Raw genomic sequence first — 18,985 nt, 5'->3', positions numbered from 1 at the left:
TTCTTCAATGTGAGTTGGGAATTTAAGGCAGAATGATTTAGCTTTTTTCTCTTTCTTGCTTGCATTTTAGTTTTAACTGTGGGTTTTGCTCTTACTTATTTATGTATTCGTCATGATGGTCACGATTCAGATTCCAGATGAATGACTCCCTTGAGAATTTCTTGCAGGGCTGGTTGTGTGGTGGTAAATTCCCCCAACTTTTATCTGGGAGATACACTATTTCTCCCTTGTTTCTGAAGGAAAGCCTTGCTGGGTATAGAATTCTTGGCTGGCAGTTGTATTCTTTTAGTATTTTGAATCCTTCCACTTTCTTCTGTCCTGTAGGGTTTCAGTTGAGAAGTCTGCTGTTATTTTGATGGGGGTTCCCCTATAAGTGACCTGACACTTTTCTCTTGCTGCTTGTAGAATTCTCTCTTTGTATTTGAGCTTTGTGAATTTAACTATAATATGTCTTGGGAAGGATCTTTTTGGGTCAAATCTGTTTGGGGACCTTTGAGCTCCCTGGATCTGAAGGTCTGTATCTTGCCCTACACCTGGGAAGTTTTCTGTTACTATTTCCTTGAGTAGGTTTTCAATACCTTTTCCTTTATTCTGCCCTTCGGGAATATCCACAATTCGGATGTTAGAGCACTTCAGGTTGTCTGCTATTTCTCGTAGGTTTTCCTCATTATTTTTAATTCTTTTTTCCTTTTTTTTGTCTGCCTGACTTACTTCAAAAAGACCATCTTCAAGTTCTGAAATTATTTCTTCTGCTTGCTCTCTCCTGCAGCTCAAGCTCTCAGTTGTGTTTTTTATTTCACTGAGTGAGTCTTTCATTTCTAGAAGTACTTCTACATTCTTTTTTATTGTCTTAATCTCTTTGTAGATTTCCTCCTTCATATTCTGGATTTTTTTTTTCGTTGTGTTCTCTAATTGAGTCTTCCTTTATTTCTTCAAGTTTTCTTAAGATCATTGCTCGAATTTCTTTTTTAGACATTTCACAGACTCCCTGTTCCATTGAGTCTGACTTTGAGGCATTACTGTATCCTTTTAGTGGTGTCATTTCTTCTTGAATGTTTGTTCTTCTAGTGTTTTTTCACTGATGCTTGGTTGTTTGGTAGGGGGTTTGCTTCTTCTATTACAATGAGGTTGGCTGTGGAGTGGCCTTGGTTGCTACTGGGAGGGGTGAATTATCTTTGCTTGACAGTAGGTGTGGTAGTGGTTATGTTTAACCACCTTGGTTCCTGTTCTAGACTCTGTGGTTGTAGAATGAGCCCCTAGCATGTGGAGTTCTGCTGGGCCAAACTCAGTGGGTTGGAACTGTAGGCTGGTGCTCCCCCCTGGGTCTGAGGCAGGATGAGGGGCTGCCTGGAGCCGCATGGTTCTGCTGGCTGGTGTTGCTGCCGGCTGCCCCCGATGGGCTTATCTGTGTGGTGCCTGTCCAGAGGACGGGGGGGGGCCGGAAGGCCCCCCCCCCCCCCCCCCCCCCCCCCCCCCCCCCGTCGGGTCCAAGGCAGCAGGATGAAGGAGCCACGTGGAGCCACCCAGTTTCGCTGTCTGGTGCTGCTGCCCGCCGCTCCCGCTTATGGTTATTGACTGCAATGTGGGACTAAGGCTCTCCCACAGACCCCTGATGTTTTCATGAGCCCCCAAAAGATGTTTCGGGAGAGCTAGTTAGTTGGCAGATTGAAAAACAATGTGTTTATTTCACGGTTAATCAGCATCCATAGGTGAGGCAAATCTCGCTCCCATTGTATTTGTTACACAAATTTGGGTATTTAATAACACATTCTTCTTTGTAGGATTACCAAGATGTTACAGACACTCCTATGGACTTCAGCACTGTGAAAGAAACATTAGAAGCAGGAAACTATGGAAGTCCTCTGGAATTTTATAAGGATGTTCGCCAAATATTCAGCAACTCCAAAGCTTATACCTCTAATAAAAAGTCAAGGGTATGAAAAACAATATTAGTTGGGTTAATTATCTAAGCATTTATTTATATATATATCAGGAATTTTTCCTTCTTCAGTTTTAAAATTTCACCAGCTAAACAAGTGTATACTACGTTTCTAACATAGTTAACTGAAGTTTGATTTTCTGTGTCTTCTCTGAAATATGAATTGTTTAGAAGGCATGCATAAAGATATATTTAGCATAGTCATTGTGAAATTAAGCACCTTTTCCTTTCTCTTGTCTGCCTCTTCTTTACTCTTTAATAGTACTTACATCTGCCAGAAAAGACAAGGAAAGGAGAGGTAGTAATTTGAGTTCCCTTTAATATGCCCAGTAAATGATTTGATAAATATAAAGATGATTGACAGTATTAGTTTATATGAAATATTTTTATTAGCTCTGAATATTTATGCTACCTTTATTATAACAAATAGTGAATCCTATTGGGAAGTTATAACTTTATTCATGCTCATATTTGATATTTTCCCTATAGTTTATCAGAACCTAAAATATCTTGAGAACACAAAAAAATAGTAATAATAATTTTTGTCTTTTGGAATCACTGGTATCTGATTAACTTTTAAATCTCAGTAGTTATATACTTGCCCACTTCTACCTCATATAAAATGAATTTTCAATAATTTCTGAAGGCATAATTTTTTTATATTTGCTTTTTCCCTTTTGATCCTGATGGTTAAGTAACATATTCTCTAAAGTTTGGGAAATACAGAAAAGTATAAAGAAGAAAGCAAAAATCACCTATAAAGCCGATCACCTGTTTTTATTTACAATTAATATTTAATGTATTTATTTCCAGGACTTCCCACGTTAACATATATTCTTACATATACTTACATATTCTTTAAAATAGTAGGTTTCATATTTTGAAGCATTTTTTGTTGCTAATGTATAATGAAAAGATTTTTAATGGTATTCTGTTGTATGGTTGTTCCGTTATTTAATTACTGTCTTGTTGCTAAAGATAGATATAGATTGTTTTCAGTTTTTCACTTTACGTGAGTAATGCTGTGGCTAACGTCTTTAACATCCCTGAACATGATTTTTATGTGTGTGCAATTTTCTGATATTTTCTTAGGACAAATTTCCAGAAGTAAAATTATTAGCCAAAGGATATACAGTGTCTTTAAGGTTTTGGTACATATTGCAGATTGTCCTTTAGAATGTTGCTGCAGTTAAAATTCCCACTGGCAGTCTTTTTCCCCTAACCTTCACAACATTGAATATTATCTTTTAAAAATATTTATTAGTTTTTAGGTGAAAATGTTATATTGTTTTAATTCTTCAAGAAGAATTTTTCAAAGGAATAGATAAGACTTATATTTTGTCTGGAATGATGATGCTGATATTGGTCCAGGCGTGTTTGTACCTTTTATTTTTTATATAATTAAAGTAGTTGGTAAAATAAAGCTATAATTTCCACCTTTTCAGATCTATAGCATGACGCTGCGATTATCTGCCTTATTTGAGAGTCATATTAAAAATATCATCTCTGAATATAAGTCAGCAATCCAGAGTCAGAAGAGGAGAAGGCCACGGTACAGAAAACGTCTAAGAAGCAGCAGCAGTTCATTATCTAGTAGCAGAGCTCCTAGGTATATTACATTGATGCAGCATTTTATGTTTTCAAAGCATTTTGTATGTATTACCTTGTTTCTGAAAGTTTATGAAGTCTGAGGAGATGTCAAGAGATTTTTTCAGAACTCTTGTACCTGTGTAAAGATTCAGTTAGTAACCAAAAGCACTATTTATGTGGATTTACAGTCAAAACATTTTTATTTTAATGATTACAGTTTAACTTTGTCAAATTACCAATTCGAAGCATTTCACTTGAATTTTAGGGCATTTCTTCTTTGGTCATCTTATGCATTTTGTGTCATACTATCTATCATAATATGCTGCTGCCAGAAAAAAAATGCTCATTGTTGTGTATTTTTCCTTATAGTCCAAAAGGGAAACAGAAACAAATGAAGTTGCAGCCTAAAAATGAGCAGAATACCTCAGTGTCTTATGCCAGGACTAGCTCTCCTTTCTCATCTCCTGGTAAATATATCTTTTGTTTTTGATGTTCTGTATCTCAGTTTAATACTGATACTAGAATTACCAGTATTTAGAGATAATTAGAATATAGAAGAATGTAGAATTCTTCAATAAGAATATAGAATATAGAAGAGGCAGCATGGTTTATAGTGCAAAGAGCAATGGATTTGTATTTAGAGAAGTTGTGTTTCATTTCCAATTCAGCTTGCTAGCTGTGTGGCCTAGGTAAGACATTAGGCCATATGATTTAGTTTCTTTGTTAGACTAGAGGATATGTACCAACATAAGATTTGAGGATTCCTTGTGTGTGGAAGTGGGTTCCTTGAACAAGTTTTTTCTGACATTTTATGCTTGAAAGTTTAATGACGATAAACCATTTGTTCTCAAAATATTCATATTTCCTTCTTATGCAACTTGTAATTTTGTTGTTAGAGTAAAATAGCTAATATATAGTTTTAAAGCAACCTGTTTAACTTCCCTGAAAACATGATAATTATGTTAACATTACAGTCTTTTAAAATGCATGTTTCAGATGCTGCTGAAGGGCTTTCACTTTATCTATTTGATGATGAACTGGATGTACCATTTTCGTCATCGAGTTTCAGTGGATATAGCAGAAGTGGAAATAGCCATGACCCGGGGAAAGCCAAATCATTTCGGAATAGAGTTTTGCCAGTTAAACAAGGTAGGAATAAATATGGGACAGAGCATTTATTCTTTCTTTTTATGATGGAAGATGAATCATTTAAAAGCTGATGCACTGGGATAGTAAAAACTAGTATGTCCTCTTTGTTAGTGAGTGAGAATTTTATATTGTTAAATTTGAGTCATATAGGGTTTCAGATCCACAGCTAGGAACAGGCCATTAGCAGATTTCCAATAACTTTTTAAACATATTATAGTCTTTTAAAATAAAATGTAAAATGAATAGGGAGAAAAAACTAAGTGAAGCACATAAGAACCAGACTCTTAGGTACATTTAGGATGTTTTTTACATTAAACCATATTACTAAGGAAGGAAAACATTTCCATAGACATCTTTAAATAGGTCTCATATTTTTGTGGGCCATTGCAGTAAATGTATCTGGGTTTAGAAATGAGCATTGTTTCAGTCAGCACCCACTTCTACCACCTTCTTATGGTTTTCCAGTTTTATAACTCAGATATATATTCTCTTCCCTAGGGAAATATTACTGCTATATTACTAAGTCAGTGGTTGTCAGACTGTGCCCTGCTCATTTCTGGGGGATCCACAGGAATTCTCAGAAGAGCCTTCCCCATCCAACCAAAACAGCTATGTTTTTCATTCTATATAATGAGCTTCCACATAACTTTTTATTTGAAGAAAAAATTTCACTGCTTACAAAGAAATTACTGAACTAATTTATTATCATATGCATCCATCTTGAACTGTGTTGGGCATCAGTTATCATAAATATTTGAAGGTTATTGTTATTCAGACTTTCTTCTTATACTTAGTCCTATGTTATGGACCCTGGACATGTTCAAAGAATGTTCTCTTATGTTCAGCTATTTGAGTTTATGAAGAATAGTTAATATGTTTTACAAATATTTTTATTGGAATATAGATTTTATTTTATATATATATTCAAATTAAAGATTAAGTAGCTTATCCACCATTATTTAAGCATCAGAAAACTTTCTTTCCAAAGATATATTTTATATTGGTTGTGTGAGCAATATTGAAAAATATCTGATTACTTTAAAATAATAAGTGCCTTTGTTTTTCCCAATTTATATCTTTACTCTCTCCTCTGATTCTGTTGTATATTGCTTACTCATGGCACTGCCTTCTTTCATTTTGTCCTCTCTTCAGTGCCAAACTTTTAGGAAGAGTAGCCTATACTTCCTGCCTCTATTTTCTTTCCATCCACACATTCTTTATTTTTTGTGGTGTGGCTTTTGCCCCAACCACTCTCCAAAAGCTATTCTTCCCAGAATCACCAGTACTTTTTAGTGGTCAACCAGTGTCCTTTTCTTAGTCCCTATCTCCATGATCTTTGTGTCATTGCACTCTGTTGACTACTCTGTGAACTCTGCTCTCTGGCTTCTATGCTCTTCTTATTCTCCTATACCTCTGATTCTCCTATATTTTTGTCTACATATTTTGTTTCTTTTCTTTGGTCCTACTTGCTTTCTATTTGCAGTTTTCCATTATTTTTTGTTATTTATTTATTTATTTATTTATTTATTTATTTATTTATTTATTTATTTTTATTATCTTCTACAAATAAAGGACTATAATAATTGCATCAGTCTTCTTGATGCTGATGACTCTCCAAATGCATATACCCAGCCCAAACATCTCTCTAGTCAACCAATCTCATTTCCGAGTGCTTCCCCCCAAAATTTCCTTGGGTGCTTATCATCATAGTATCCCAGGCTTGTTGCTTTTTCTATGCTCACTAGTTTAGCTTAATGGCACCACCATTTCCTTGGTTACCCAACTTAGAATTTCACAGTGTTTTTTGGTTCTCCATTTACCCCTCATATCCAGTCAGCTGACAAGTTTTGTGAATTCTACAACTCCTTAATACCACTTAAATATCTTGCCTACAGTTTTTATTGCTATCATCTTAGTCTTTAGCCAAATACATTAGTCTGCTCGGGCTGCCATAAAAAGATACCACAGGATGGGTGGCTTAAACAACAGACATTTATTTTCTCACAGTGCTAGAGGCTCTAAAGTCCAAGATCAGGGTGCCATAGGGTTGGTGTCTGATGAGGCCTCTCATGATTTTATCCCATTTATCTTTGGGCAATAAATATTTTTTTGATAGACTGTTTACTTTCAAACCTAGGTAACAATCAAAATAATGTCAAAGCTTAACTTTTAAAAATCATTCATTTTGATTTAGATCACTCCCTTGATGGACCTCTTACAAATGGTGATGGCAGAGAGCCCCGGACAGGAATCAAGAGAAAACTACTTAGTGCATCAGAAGAAGATGAAAGCATGGGAGGAAAAGAGAAAGAGAAAAAAGAAACAAAAGAAAAATCACATTTATCCTCCTCAGAGAGTGGAGAGTTAGGATCCAGTTTAAGTTCTGAAAGTACGTGTGGTTCTGATTCTGACTCTGAATCAACTTCCAGAACAGATCAAGATTATGTAGATGGAGACCATGACTATAGTAAATTCATACAAACCAGACCTAAAAGAAAACTCAGAAAACAACATGCCAGTGGAAAAAGAAACTGGAAGACGAGAGGCACAGGAGGAAGAGGCAGATGGGGAAGGTGGGGTAGATGGAGTAGAGGAGGCAGAGGAAGAGGAGGCAGGGGAAGAGGGGGTCGAGGAAGAGGTGGAGGTGGCACTAGGGGGAGAGGGAGAGGGAGAGGAGGAAGAGGTGCTTCTAGAGGAGCCACCAGAGCCAAAAGAGCACGTATTGCAGATGATGAATTTGATACCATATTTTCAGGACGTTTCAGTAGACTGCCTCGAATTAAAACAAGAAACCAAGGCAGGAGGACTGTTTTATATAATGATGATTCTGATAATGACAATTTTGTGTCCACTGAGGATCCTCTGAATCTTGGTACATCCAGATCAGGCAGAGTGCGTAAAATGACAGAAAAAGCCAGGGTTAGCCATCTCATGGGATGGAATTATTAACAGTTAATAAATTTAGAATAATTTAAAAAATTCAATGGCCTTCTACTGCAGGGAATTTACCAGGAAATCTACAAAGCAAGTTGTGTGGGGACTTCTGCTTCCTTTCACATTGGTGCTTTTCCATTATGCCAGTATACATTTGTTTGAAGACTTTTGATCTCCACACTTCATTTGTTCAAACAAGCCTTACTCATTAGGCCTTAAATTAAAAGAAATTCTGCCCACACACACACACACAACACAACACAACACACAGACACACTACAGATTTACTACATTAAAGGAGCATTCAGCTTCTTAAGAGTAGCATGACATTTTTATCCCAATGGAATATCCCTCTTTTGCTTTTGTATCACAGAAATATAGCACCTTCTTACAGAGTTTTATATAGTTTGTTTTTGCCATTTTGATTCCTATACCCAGTAATAATAACTTTTGCACAATACACCAATCCTAAAGGCAGCTATTAAATGTTTACAGTTTCTATATTGTAAGAATGATCTGGATTATTTTACTCTTCCCAGGCCAAACTTTCATTAATTGTACTGAACTGAAGTATATATTTATACTACAGTTTTTTGGAGGGTGGGGGGATCTTGATATGCTTTTCATTGATTTGCTTAATTCACGTTAAAGGTGAGAAAGGGTTGGTGCCTTGTAAATATGTAGCAAATCTTTGTGGTGTGTCCTGATGTGTGCATTAACTTTATTAAGAAAAGAATACTTGAGGTATCAATCTAGACAAGGTGCCAAATGCAAAAGTTTCTTGCATCCATTTTCTTTTTCCTGTTATATTTTATTGCATTAATAGAACTTGTGTAGCTTAAAGAATAACTTAAACATTTGAAAAATCCTCATCCACAAAGAATAACTTCTTTGAATAGTAGCTCAGCTACCTCTATTAACTACAACTACTGGAAACGTAAAGGAAAATAGATGCTGTTATTCTTTACTGACTAAGAAGAAATAGAACAAGCTTGGTAGGAATGAATACTCCTAAGTTGTAAGCTCAGAGGTGTTAATAATCGTATTGGCTCTCAAATTAATAGTTGTAATTAACAAAATTTATAAGAATAGTTTACCTTAGGCTTTCTTAGAACATATTTGTGTAACTAGACTTGGGCTACTGCTTATATATCTCTGCCACCACTTAATATTTAACAGCTTTGGGTTTTCATTTGAATCTTAAAATTGAACAAAGCACCTAGTTTGAGTTGGGAAGTTCTGGCTAGCTAATATTTTTAATCAACTTTAATAGGTTCTGCTCATATCATTCCAAAGGGTTCTTCTGTTCTAGTTGTTCAGGAAAGAACCTCATTGCACTGCACACTGATATTTTGAATCATTATTTTATAGATGAAAAAAATTTTAAAACCCTTATGGTGTTGTTTACAGCAGTAGAGTGCACATGGTTCCATAAGTGAGCTTGAGTTCCAAGATCAATTTTACTCCTCAAATTTGAGATTACAGATTTGCTAATTTGTTAGATGCTTAGATTTTTTTGAGGTGAGAGGGATAATATTGATCTCTGTTTTTATAACAGCAAAGTTGTTGCACGTAAATCACATTTGTTGGATAAAACAGACTTCTTAATGTATACCTAGTTATCCCAGGATATTTCTTAAGCTAATGTGTTTGTCTCATGCTTTCAATCATTTCATGCATCTGAAAATCCTTAAGTGCAGAGGAAGGAGTACACACATAACTTTGCTTTTTTGGTAGGGTTGGGGGTGGGGGTTATTCTTGTACTAACATCTTCAAGCAATTTTCACTTGCAGTAGAAATGATGTTCAGGCTTTAAGAAAGTATTGTTGTGAATTGTTAATAGCATTAACTTCTGTTACTGGACAGTAGTAGATCAAGCTGATTTTTTTGTTGTAATCTTTTTTTTTTTTTCTTTTTCTTTTTAACTAAACCAAAACTACTTCCGGTTGTAACTCAGCTGCCACTTTTAACCATAGTATAGATTCAAAAGGTTCCTATTTGAAACCATGTTCGAGTTTTGCTAAAATGTACTATTTCAGTTATTCATCTCTTGGGCATTTAGACTAAATTGTGCCTGTGTTTTCCTGGAATTAATAACACTTTAGCCTACCCTAATCAAACTAATGGTTACTTAAATTCCTGGATATACTCAAATGTGTATCACATGTATCATTTTAGTGTGAAATTTTTTGTTGACATTCTTCTCTGAAGAGCTGACCTCTTGAAATGTAGAAGAATTGCCATTTGTGTGATTTTAGCTATTTGGAGCTTTATTTATAATTTATTTTGAAAAATAAAAATGCCACATTTATTCCCCAAATGTCAAGATTTTCTAGGTTTAGATAATTAGAATAATAAAGCTGAAGACATTTTTAAGAATATTTTATAAGTAGTGAAATACTGTGAAAATACTAGTGAGCAGCATTTTGCTGTAATGTTGATTTCAGTTATTAGGATTTAAAGACTTAGTCACCAGGGTATGTTAGGTGAGCGTAGTTATCATTTATTACAAAACAAACAGATAATTTTCTGTTTGCATGCAAATTATTTTAATAAGTGTGAAAACAAAAGTTTGGAAGATAGTATTTTTACTTTTATATCTGGACTTCCCCCCCCCCCCCAATTTATACTTTGCTTTCTTTTGTAACAGCACCTCCTGTGAATATGTTGTAATTTGTATCACACTGAATATTTTATCATTTTAATTTTTTTGAGACCCTTTAAACCTAAGTAAGGTCTGGGTTCAGCCATAGCAAAGCAAGTAGGAAATGAGCTAAGAATTTTGAAGAAAAGTCTAAATTTTAAGTGAATTGCTACGAAAACCACTGTTGTATTTAGGTCCATGAGAGCATACATATGTATAAGCCTAATTCTGTGCTAGATACAAATAGTCAGTGAGCTGTAATATTTCTCATGAATGCTAATAATGTTTAAATTCCCAGCTTTAAAATCTTAGCATGTGTATATATTTATAAAAACTGAATTGTGTGTTTCTTCTATGGCTTGCTGTGTATTTCTCTTCCAGCAATAGGATGCTCTCCAAAACATTCACTAGCCTACTAGCCTAATGACTAAATTTGTTTTTGTATATGTGTGTGTGTGTGCTTGTGTTTATGTAATTTTTATTTTCAACTTGACACACCTTATCTCAGACATTTTTTTAAAAGAATATTGTATATGGAGGATACTGTCTACCAATTCTTTGCCTCTGTACAGCTCTTAGCCTGTATATTTACTGCTTGATCATCCATTTCATTATGCCTTCTAGGTAACCAATCTAGGTTTTGTCATATACTTGTGTCCCTCTATCCTTTTAATTTAATTTGCCCATCTTTTGTTTGTTTTTCTTTCTGTTTCATTCCTCAGAGATCAGGCTTGCGCTATATAATTCTTCCATACAGCACTTTGTTTCAGCCAGAGGCAAGGAAACTGAGTAAAATTGATAAATCATGTTCTGCACAACTGTGTGCTCAGATACCTAATGCAACCTTCCAATACTTTGTAGTTAATTTGAGTTATTTATCTTTTTTGTTTTAATTCCATAGATTGTCATCAGACAACAGAATGATTGAAAGAGAAAGATGTGAATATCACTGCTAACTTTCTGATAAAACTTTTTTGAGCATTTTTCAAAATTTGTATGTTTGTGGTAATGATAAATTAAACACCTTATTATTACTCACTTATATATCTCGGGAATCATTTTTTGCACATTTACCAACTGGTACTTATCTTCAAAGTTGGAATTTTTATATCCGCAAAAAAGAGACTTGTATCATGTATAATTTTTCATCTATGTACTCTGATGTCCAGCCTTTTAAACAATTACAATAACATTTTGAGTTCCAAAGTGAATAGTTTAGCTCTGGGGGGAAGGGATGGAACTTGTGACATTTTAAGTCCATTATTTCAAAGGCTAACTCCATCTCCACCATTTTTGTGGTACATGAGGCTTTATTAACGTTTTATTGAAAATAGACTATTCTAAGATCTCTTTTAAGGTTTGTTTTAAAAATTAGTGTGAAAATATTTTCATGCTTTTTTGCTTTTCTTCTTTTAGCAAAGTTTTCTTTACCAAGTTCCAATTACCAAATTTACCAAGTTTTGATTAAATTCCAATACAAAGTTAATTTTTTTTCATGGTGCTGTATTTTGTGAAATATGGATAGCACTCAGGTTTCTTGATATTTATTTCTTATTTAGCCTTATCCTTGATTATTTCCTTTTCCATCTTTCCTCTCCTGCTTACTTTTATCCTCACTTCTCTTTCTGCAATGAAGACTATACCTAAGTTTAGCACACTTCAACAAGACTGGCAATTTCTGATTCATTGGTAGGTGAAGTACAGTAGAAAGGCCCTGCAGTTTAAAGTGTGTTTGTTTATTTATATGTATGCCCATTTGTTATTTTTATACTTATCTTAATTCAATCTAGAATATGAGACTTTGACATATAAAAGCATGATAAGTATTTTCTAAAAAAATAAAACTTGATACATACTGAAGGCGCCATTGGTAATTTGACTTAAAATCACATACAAAGATATTTAGAAACCCAGTTGGAAAATGTGTTTTTACATATGTCACGAGATACACATTAGGCAGTACTACAAATGTTAATTCTTTAAACAATACTGTGGTGATGGCAATCAGTAATTTATTTCTTTGTCCTGTAAGTTATCCTTGTCTTTTGTAATCCCTTGCTCAGTATTAACAAAATTGTACCTTATGTTTGTTCTTAGTATCCATAAATTTTAAGGTGGAAAATCATTCGGTTAATAGTTGATGTGATGTTGTATATGGGCAAAATGTCCATTAAACTAAAATTCAGTAAAGAAAGGTAAACTAAACTGTTTTAAAAGATGTTTTGTTTGGCAGTTGTCAGTCATTATAAGCAATTATCTTCAAAGACAAAAAACTGGATTAATTTGTTGCCATTCTTTATGGGATGTTTACAATAAAATTCCAAGTTGTTTGGAATCAATTGCACTCTTGCTGCTTCATGCCTTAACTCATGTACCAGAGATAAATTAACAAGAAGAAAGAAATATGGAGTTGCCTATCTTTTATCCAGCTTTAGAGATTGTAACATGTAACTCTTGGGTCTTTCCTTTCTTGTTTCTTTGTCATAGAATATTTCATTACTATTATTTTTTAATCTGCGAAATTAGACTTTTTTTGTTTTGTTTTTTGACTTGGGTCACTTTTAGGTAATAAATATGATGTTAACACTTTATTTTATTTTGATTTATAAAGAAAATGAAATTTATTCCTTACAGTTTCAGAGGCTGGAAGTCCAAAGTCCATCTGGTGGTGGTGACAGTGACCCAAGGGTCTCACATTGCAAGATGGCGGAAGCAGAGAGACCAAGAGCAATGTTAACACTTGAAGTGTGGGCTGCATGGTGCATTAAATTACAGCCTGCAGAGCGTTAGCCAACACTTTGTTTTATAGAGCTTTTTTAAATGAATAGATTTCGAATGTATTTATGGCTTATAAGTTTTAACAACTGAGCTATGAACCCCTGACATATTTTATTTATAGTCAAATTGCTTACAAAGCTTAACTATACTCTTTAATTCAGTGTAAGTGTAGGAGGGAGAGAAGTGAGGTGAGAGGTGACTTGAGTCAGAATCTGAGTGCCCTACAGGAACATTCATCTTAGGACTTAGCCTATACGGTTACCCAGAATTTTTCTCCCAATGGCAAGAATTCCACTAGGTTCAAGATTAGCAAACTGGCCAAAGACTGGACAACATCTTTTATATACTGTCTATTTTGTGTATTTAGAATCAAGAAATTTGGTATTTAGGAAAATACCACTTTTATTTTCTGGCATTGTATCCAGTGGCTATGAAAGTAGCCCAATTGTTCACAATATTCAGAGATTGAGGTGGAGATAAGTTTGGTATTTTTGTTTAGTTGTTTTATTGGTTGAAGATAGCCTTCTTTAAAGATGTAAAAGTGTTAGGTTAAAATTCTTTGTGCAGAGGGAGAGAGCATACCTAGGGATACAAAGTGGAGTGGGGGAAAGGGGGATGAGGAGGGACGTTGGGGATAATTGGGTGGGGGACACAGGGTATAATTGCAGTTTGTGGTAATGAGAATGCTGCCAGTATGGATCTGGCCATCACACCTTGGGCACGTGGGGTGACAGTCAGCTTTGTATCTCATGAATATGCATAACCAATGAAAAAGATTTGCATAAAAATAAAGTAAAATTCTTTGTTAGCAGCCTTTGCTGTTTTCTTACCTCATCCACTACATTTTTTAAATAGAAAAATTAGAGAATTTTTATAACAAAACATTACAGCAGTATTCAGAAGATCCATTTTTTTCTAGTTGAGGTCAAGAAAAAAAAGGCTCTTTACACTCTCTCTCAATTATATGCCCCTGAGAATTTAAAGCTAATTTTGCCCGATGCAAAAAATAAACTGAAACCAATATATATTAAGCCTGAGTTGATTTTTTAATGGGAGTTTTGGTGGAATATTTAATCCCATACACTTACAGTTGTTGTCTCAAGTCTTTAAGGGATTTTTTATGCTATGTAATGCTGGTTAACCAATACAATATTAAACATTTTATGGTGTCAATTTCTTCCCCAAAGTTATAGAGAAACAGTTTTCTTTTTCTTTCCTAACTTTAATAGATTTTTTTCTTTGCCAGCTGTGGCAATTACCTTAATAAAGTTACTTCTCACCTGCAGATTACAAACACCTAATAGATAATTTTAACAAAATTATTAAACTACAGATGCTTCTCAGCTTACAATGGGGCTGTGTCCTGCTAAACCCATTATAAGTCAAAAATTCATTCAATACCCATATATACCCATCGTAAAGTCCAAAAACCATAAGTCAAACCACCATAAATACAGATGCTCCTCAACTTATGATGGTGTTACCTCATAAGAAACCCATCATAAAGTCAAACCATTATAAGTTGAGAACCATCAGTAATCTTTAATTTTGTATTTGAGTCTTTTAAAAAACTTTCTGATGCTAGTATCCTTTCATTAATTTGTAGTTTTTGAATTGCTAACCTGCCTGCTCAACATCTATATGGTTCTCTTCAATTTTATAACTTCTGTAGTAAACATGCAAAGAAATACAAGCATTTCAAATTGCTTAATTTATATTACTAATATTAATTGGTGGGGGTTATTCATTTTTAGGGATGTTTCCATGATTGATTTTTGTCTTGTTGCATTTCTAATTGCAATTTGTATAGCACTGTGTTAATTTATAGTAGGAATTTTGTGTAGCCTATTGAGTAGTTTAAGGCAGTAAAACGATTAAGGTGTTTTCCCCCTTTAGTCTTTTTTTAAAAGCTTACAATATCATCTTAAATAAGATTTGCATCCCCAGTTTTATAATAGATCATTTATTATTTTTTAGTTGTTATTGATTATACATATTCACAGGGCAAAAGTGACTGTCAGCACCTGTGCCCAAGATGTGGTGAGCAAATCAATGCTATCAGCATGCCCAGCCCCTGAAATTGCAATTATTCCCTGTGTCCCCAACCCAACCTCTCTGCCATGACCCTCTCCCTTCCCACCCCCCACCCTAGCAACCCTAGGTCTGTTCTCTCCCTCTGCAAATTCAACACACCACTGTGGTCTTTCTTTCTTCTTTCTCTCTTAGCTCCCACTTACAAGTGAAGATGTGGTATTTTTCACTCTGTGCCAGGCTTATTTAACTTAACATAAGTTTCAACAAACTATCCATGTTGCTGCAAATAGCAAAATTTCATTCTTTTTTATGGCTGAGTAGTATCCCGTTATGTATATATACATTTTCCTTATCCAGTCATCTGTCGATGGATATTTAGGTTGGTTCCACATCTTGGCTATTATAAACAGAACTGTGATGAGCATGGGAGTGCAGGTATCCCTTCTACATGATGATTTCCATTCCTTTGGATATATATCCAGAAGTGGGATTGCTGGATCATATGATAGATCTATCTGTAGTTGTTTGAGAAACCTCCATATTGTTTTCCATAGTGGCTGTACTATTTTATAGTCCCACCAATAGTGTAGAAGAATTCTCTTTTCTCCACATCCTCGTCAGCATTTGTTACTCTCCAGTTTTTGATTATAGCCAGTCTGGGGTGAGATGATATCTCAAAGTGGTTTTGATTTGCATTTCCCTGATGATAAGTGATGTTGAGTATTTTTTCAAGTACCTGTTGGCCATTCGTCTGTCTTCCTTTGAAAATGGTCTATTTAGCTCCTTTGCACATTTTTTAATTGGGTTATTTGTTTTTTTTACTGTGTAGTTGTTTGGATTCCTTGTATATTCTGGATTTTAATCCTTTGTCAAATGTATGATTTGCAAATATTTTTTTTCCATTCTGTAGGTTGTCATTTCACTCTGGATTGCTTCCTTTGCTGTGCAGAAGCTTTTTAGTTTGATATAAACCCATTTGTTTATTGTTTCTTTTGTTTGCGCATTTGGATTCTTATTCATAAAGTCTTTGCCCAGTCTTATTTCCAGAAGTGTTTTCCCTTAGTGGTTTTATAGTTTCAGGTCTTATACTTAAATATTTAATCCATTTTGTGTTGATTTTGGTATATGGTGAGAGGTGCAGGACTAGTTTCATCCTTCTGCATATGGATGTCCAATTTTCCGAGCACCATTTATTGAAGAGGCAATCTTTTCCCCAATGTATGTTCTTACTGCCTTTGTCAAAGATCTGTTGGGTATAAGTCTGTGGATTGATTTCTGGGTTCTCTATTCTGTTCCATTAAATTCAGTGTTTATTTTTATGCCAGTACCATGCAGTTTTGGTTACTATAGCTATGTAGTATAATTTGAAGACAGATAGTGTTCAGCCTCTGGGTTTTTTTTTTTTTTTTTTTTTTTTTTTTGCTCAGGATTGCTTTGGCTAGTTGGGAGTCTCTTTTTGTACCGTGTGAATGTTAGGATTGTTTTCTTCTATTTCTGTAAAGAATGTCATTGGTATTTTCATGGGGATTGTGTTGACTCTGTAGGTCCCTTTGGGTAGTATGGACATATTCACAATGTTGATTCTTCCAGTCCAAGAGCATGGAATGTCTTTCTACCTTTTTATGTCCTTTTGAATTTCTTTCAGTAGTAATTTATAGTTCTCATTGTAGAGATGTTTCAACTCCTTGGTTAAATTGATTCCTAGGTATTTTATTTTCTTGGTGACTATTGCAAATGGGCTTACTTTCTTGATTTCTTTTTCTTCTAGTTGGTTTTGGACAGTAAAAACGTTACTGATTTTTGGGTGTTGATTTTGTATCCAATAATATTACTGAAATTGTTAATCAGCTGTAAGTGCTTTTGGTAGAGTCTTGAGTTTTTTCATGTCATCTGCAAACAGGGGCAGTTTGACTTCTTTTCTAATCTGGATGACCTTTATTTCCTTCTCTTGCCTGATTGCTCTTGCTAGCACTTTTGATGCTATGTTGAATAGGAGTGGTGATAGTGGGCATCCTTGTCTTGTTCCTGCTTTTAAGGGAAAACCTTTCAGGTTTTCTCCATTCAGGGTGATGATGGTGGTGAGTTTGTCGTATATGGCTTTTATTGTGTTGAGATAGTTTCCTTAATACCTAATTTGCTGAGAGCCTTTATTATGAATTAATGTTGAATTCTTTTTCTGTGTCTATTGTAATGATCATGTGGTTTCTGTTCCTTATTTTGTTGATGTGGCGTAACACATTTATTGATTTGCATATGTTGAGCCATCCTTGCATTCCTGGGATGAATCCCACTTGATCATGGTGTACAGTCTTTTTGATGTGTTGCTATATTCTGTTTGCTGGTGTTTTGCTGAAGATCTTTGCATCTGCGTTCATCAAGGACATTGACCTGTAGTTTTATTTTTTTGTTGTATCTTTGTCTAGTTTTGGTATCAGGGTGATGCTGGCCTCATAGAATGAGTTTGGGACAATGGCCTGCATTTCAGTTTTTTGGAATAGTTTGGAAAGAATTGGTATTAATACCTCTTTAAAGGTTTGGTAGAATTCAGCACTGAAGCCATCTGGTCCTGGGCTTTTCTTTTTTGGAGGATTTCTGATTACCATTTCAATCTTGTTGCTCATTATTGGTCTGCTCAGTTTTTCTGTATCTTCTTCCTTTAGTCTTGGTAGTTTGTATGTGTCCAGAAATTTATCTGTTTCCTCCAGGTTTTCAAATTTGTTGGTGTGTAGTTGTTCCGAGTAATCTATAATGATTTTTTTGTATTTTTGTGGTATCAGTTGTTGTATCTCCTTTTTCATTTCTGATTTTTGTTATTTGGGTCTTCTCCTTTTTTAGTCAGTCTGGCTAGTTGTTTGTCTATTTTGTTAATCTCAAAAAGTCAACTTTTTGTTTTGTTCATCTTTTGTATTTTTGGTCTCTTTTTCATTAAGTTCTGCTCTGATTTTAATTATTTCTTTCCATCTACTAACTTTTGGATTGGATTGTTCTTGTTTTTCAAGTTCTTTGGGGTATAATGTGAGGTTGTTTATTTGAAGTCTTTCTGTTCTCTTGATGTAAGCATTAATTGCAATAAACTTTCCTCTTAGTAGTGCTTTTGCAGTATCCCACAGGTTTTGGTATGATGTGTCATTATCATTAGTTTCAAGAAGCTTTTTGATTTCCTGTTTGATTTCTTCTTTAGCCCATACCTTATTCAGGAGCATGTTGTTTAATTTCCATGTGTTTGTATGGTTTCCAAAGTTTCTTTTGTTATTGGTTTCTAGTTTTAATCCATTGTGGTCTGAGAAAGTGCATGAAATGATTTCAATTTTTAAAAATTTGTTGATACTTGATTTGTGACTAATATGTGATCTCTCGAATGTTCCATGTGTTGATGAGAAGAATGTATATTCTCTAGTTGTTGGGTGAAGTGTTCTATATATGTGTACCGAGTCCAACTGCTCTAAAATTTAGTTTAAATCCTGTATTTCTCTGTGTGTTTGTTGTCTAGATGATCTGTCCAATGCTGAGAGGGCATTGCTCAGGTCCCCAACTATTACTGTATTGAGGTCTATCTCTCTGTTTAGGTATAATAGTGTTTGCTTTATAAATCTGGGCACACCAATGTTGGAAGCAAATATATTTATGATTTTTATGTCTTCTTGGTGGGTAGATATCTTTGTCATTATATAATGGCTTTCTTTGTTTCTTTTCATGGCTTCTGGTTTAGAGTCTATTTTATCTGATGTAAGAATAGCTACTCCTGCTCATTTTTGGTTTCAATTTGTGTGGTATATCTTCTTCCATCCTTTCACTATTAGTCTGTGAGAGTCTTTAGAAGTGAGGTGGGTTTCTACTAAGCAGCATATAGTTGGGTGTAGTTTTTTAATCCATCCGGCCACTAAGTGTCTTTTGAGTAGGGAGTTTAATCCATTAAC

The 18,985-nt window shown here is 34.6% G+C and overlaps 1 protein-coding gene across 2 annotated transcripts in view; it reads left to right on the top strand.

The window, feature by feature from the left end:
- Positions 1–7,657, top strand: part of BRWD3 (bromodomain and WD repeat domain containing 3) — a 122,232-nt gene extending 114,575 nt beyond the window's left edge. The window contains exons 37-41 of one of the 2 annotated variants that reach the window (XM_008588668.1): positions 1,782–1,934; positions 3,385–3,548; positions 3,899–3,994; positions 4,518–4,678; positions 6,873–7,657. In XM_008588668.1, coding sequence (XP_008586890.1) covers positions 1,782–1,934; positions 3,385–3,548; positions 3,899–3,994; positions 4,518–4,678; positions 6,873–7,627 — 1,329 coding nt within the window. In that variant the 3' untranslated portion in view covers positions 7,628–7,657. Of the gene's footprint in view, positions 1–1,781; positions 1,935–3,384; positions 3,549–3,898; positions 3,997–4,517; positions 4,679–6,872 lie in introns of both variants that reach the window. The other variant, XM_008588667.1, reaches the window with a different exon arrangement.
- Positions 7,658–18,985: the final 11,328 nt, after the last annotated feature.

Source organism: Galeopterus variegatus, unplaced genomic scaffold, assembly GCF_000696425.1.
Source record: "Galeopterus variegatus unplaced genomic scaffold, G_variegatus-3.0.2 Scaffold4949, whole genome shotgun sequence".
Lineage (NCBI taxonomy): Eukaryota > Metazoa > Chordata > Mammalia > Dermoptera > Cynocephalidae > Galeopterus > Galeopterus variegatus.
The sequence above is the reverse complement of the archived record's forward strand: the minus strand, read 5'-3'. Positions and strand labels throughout refer to the sequence as shown.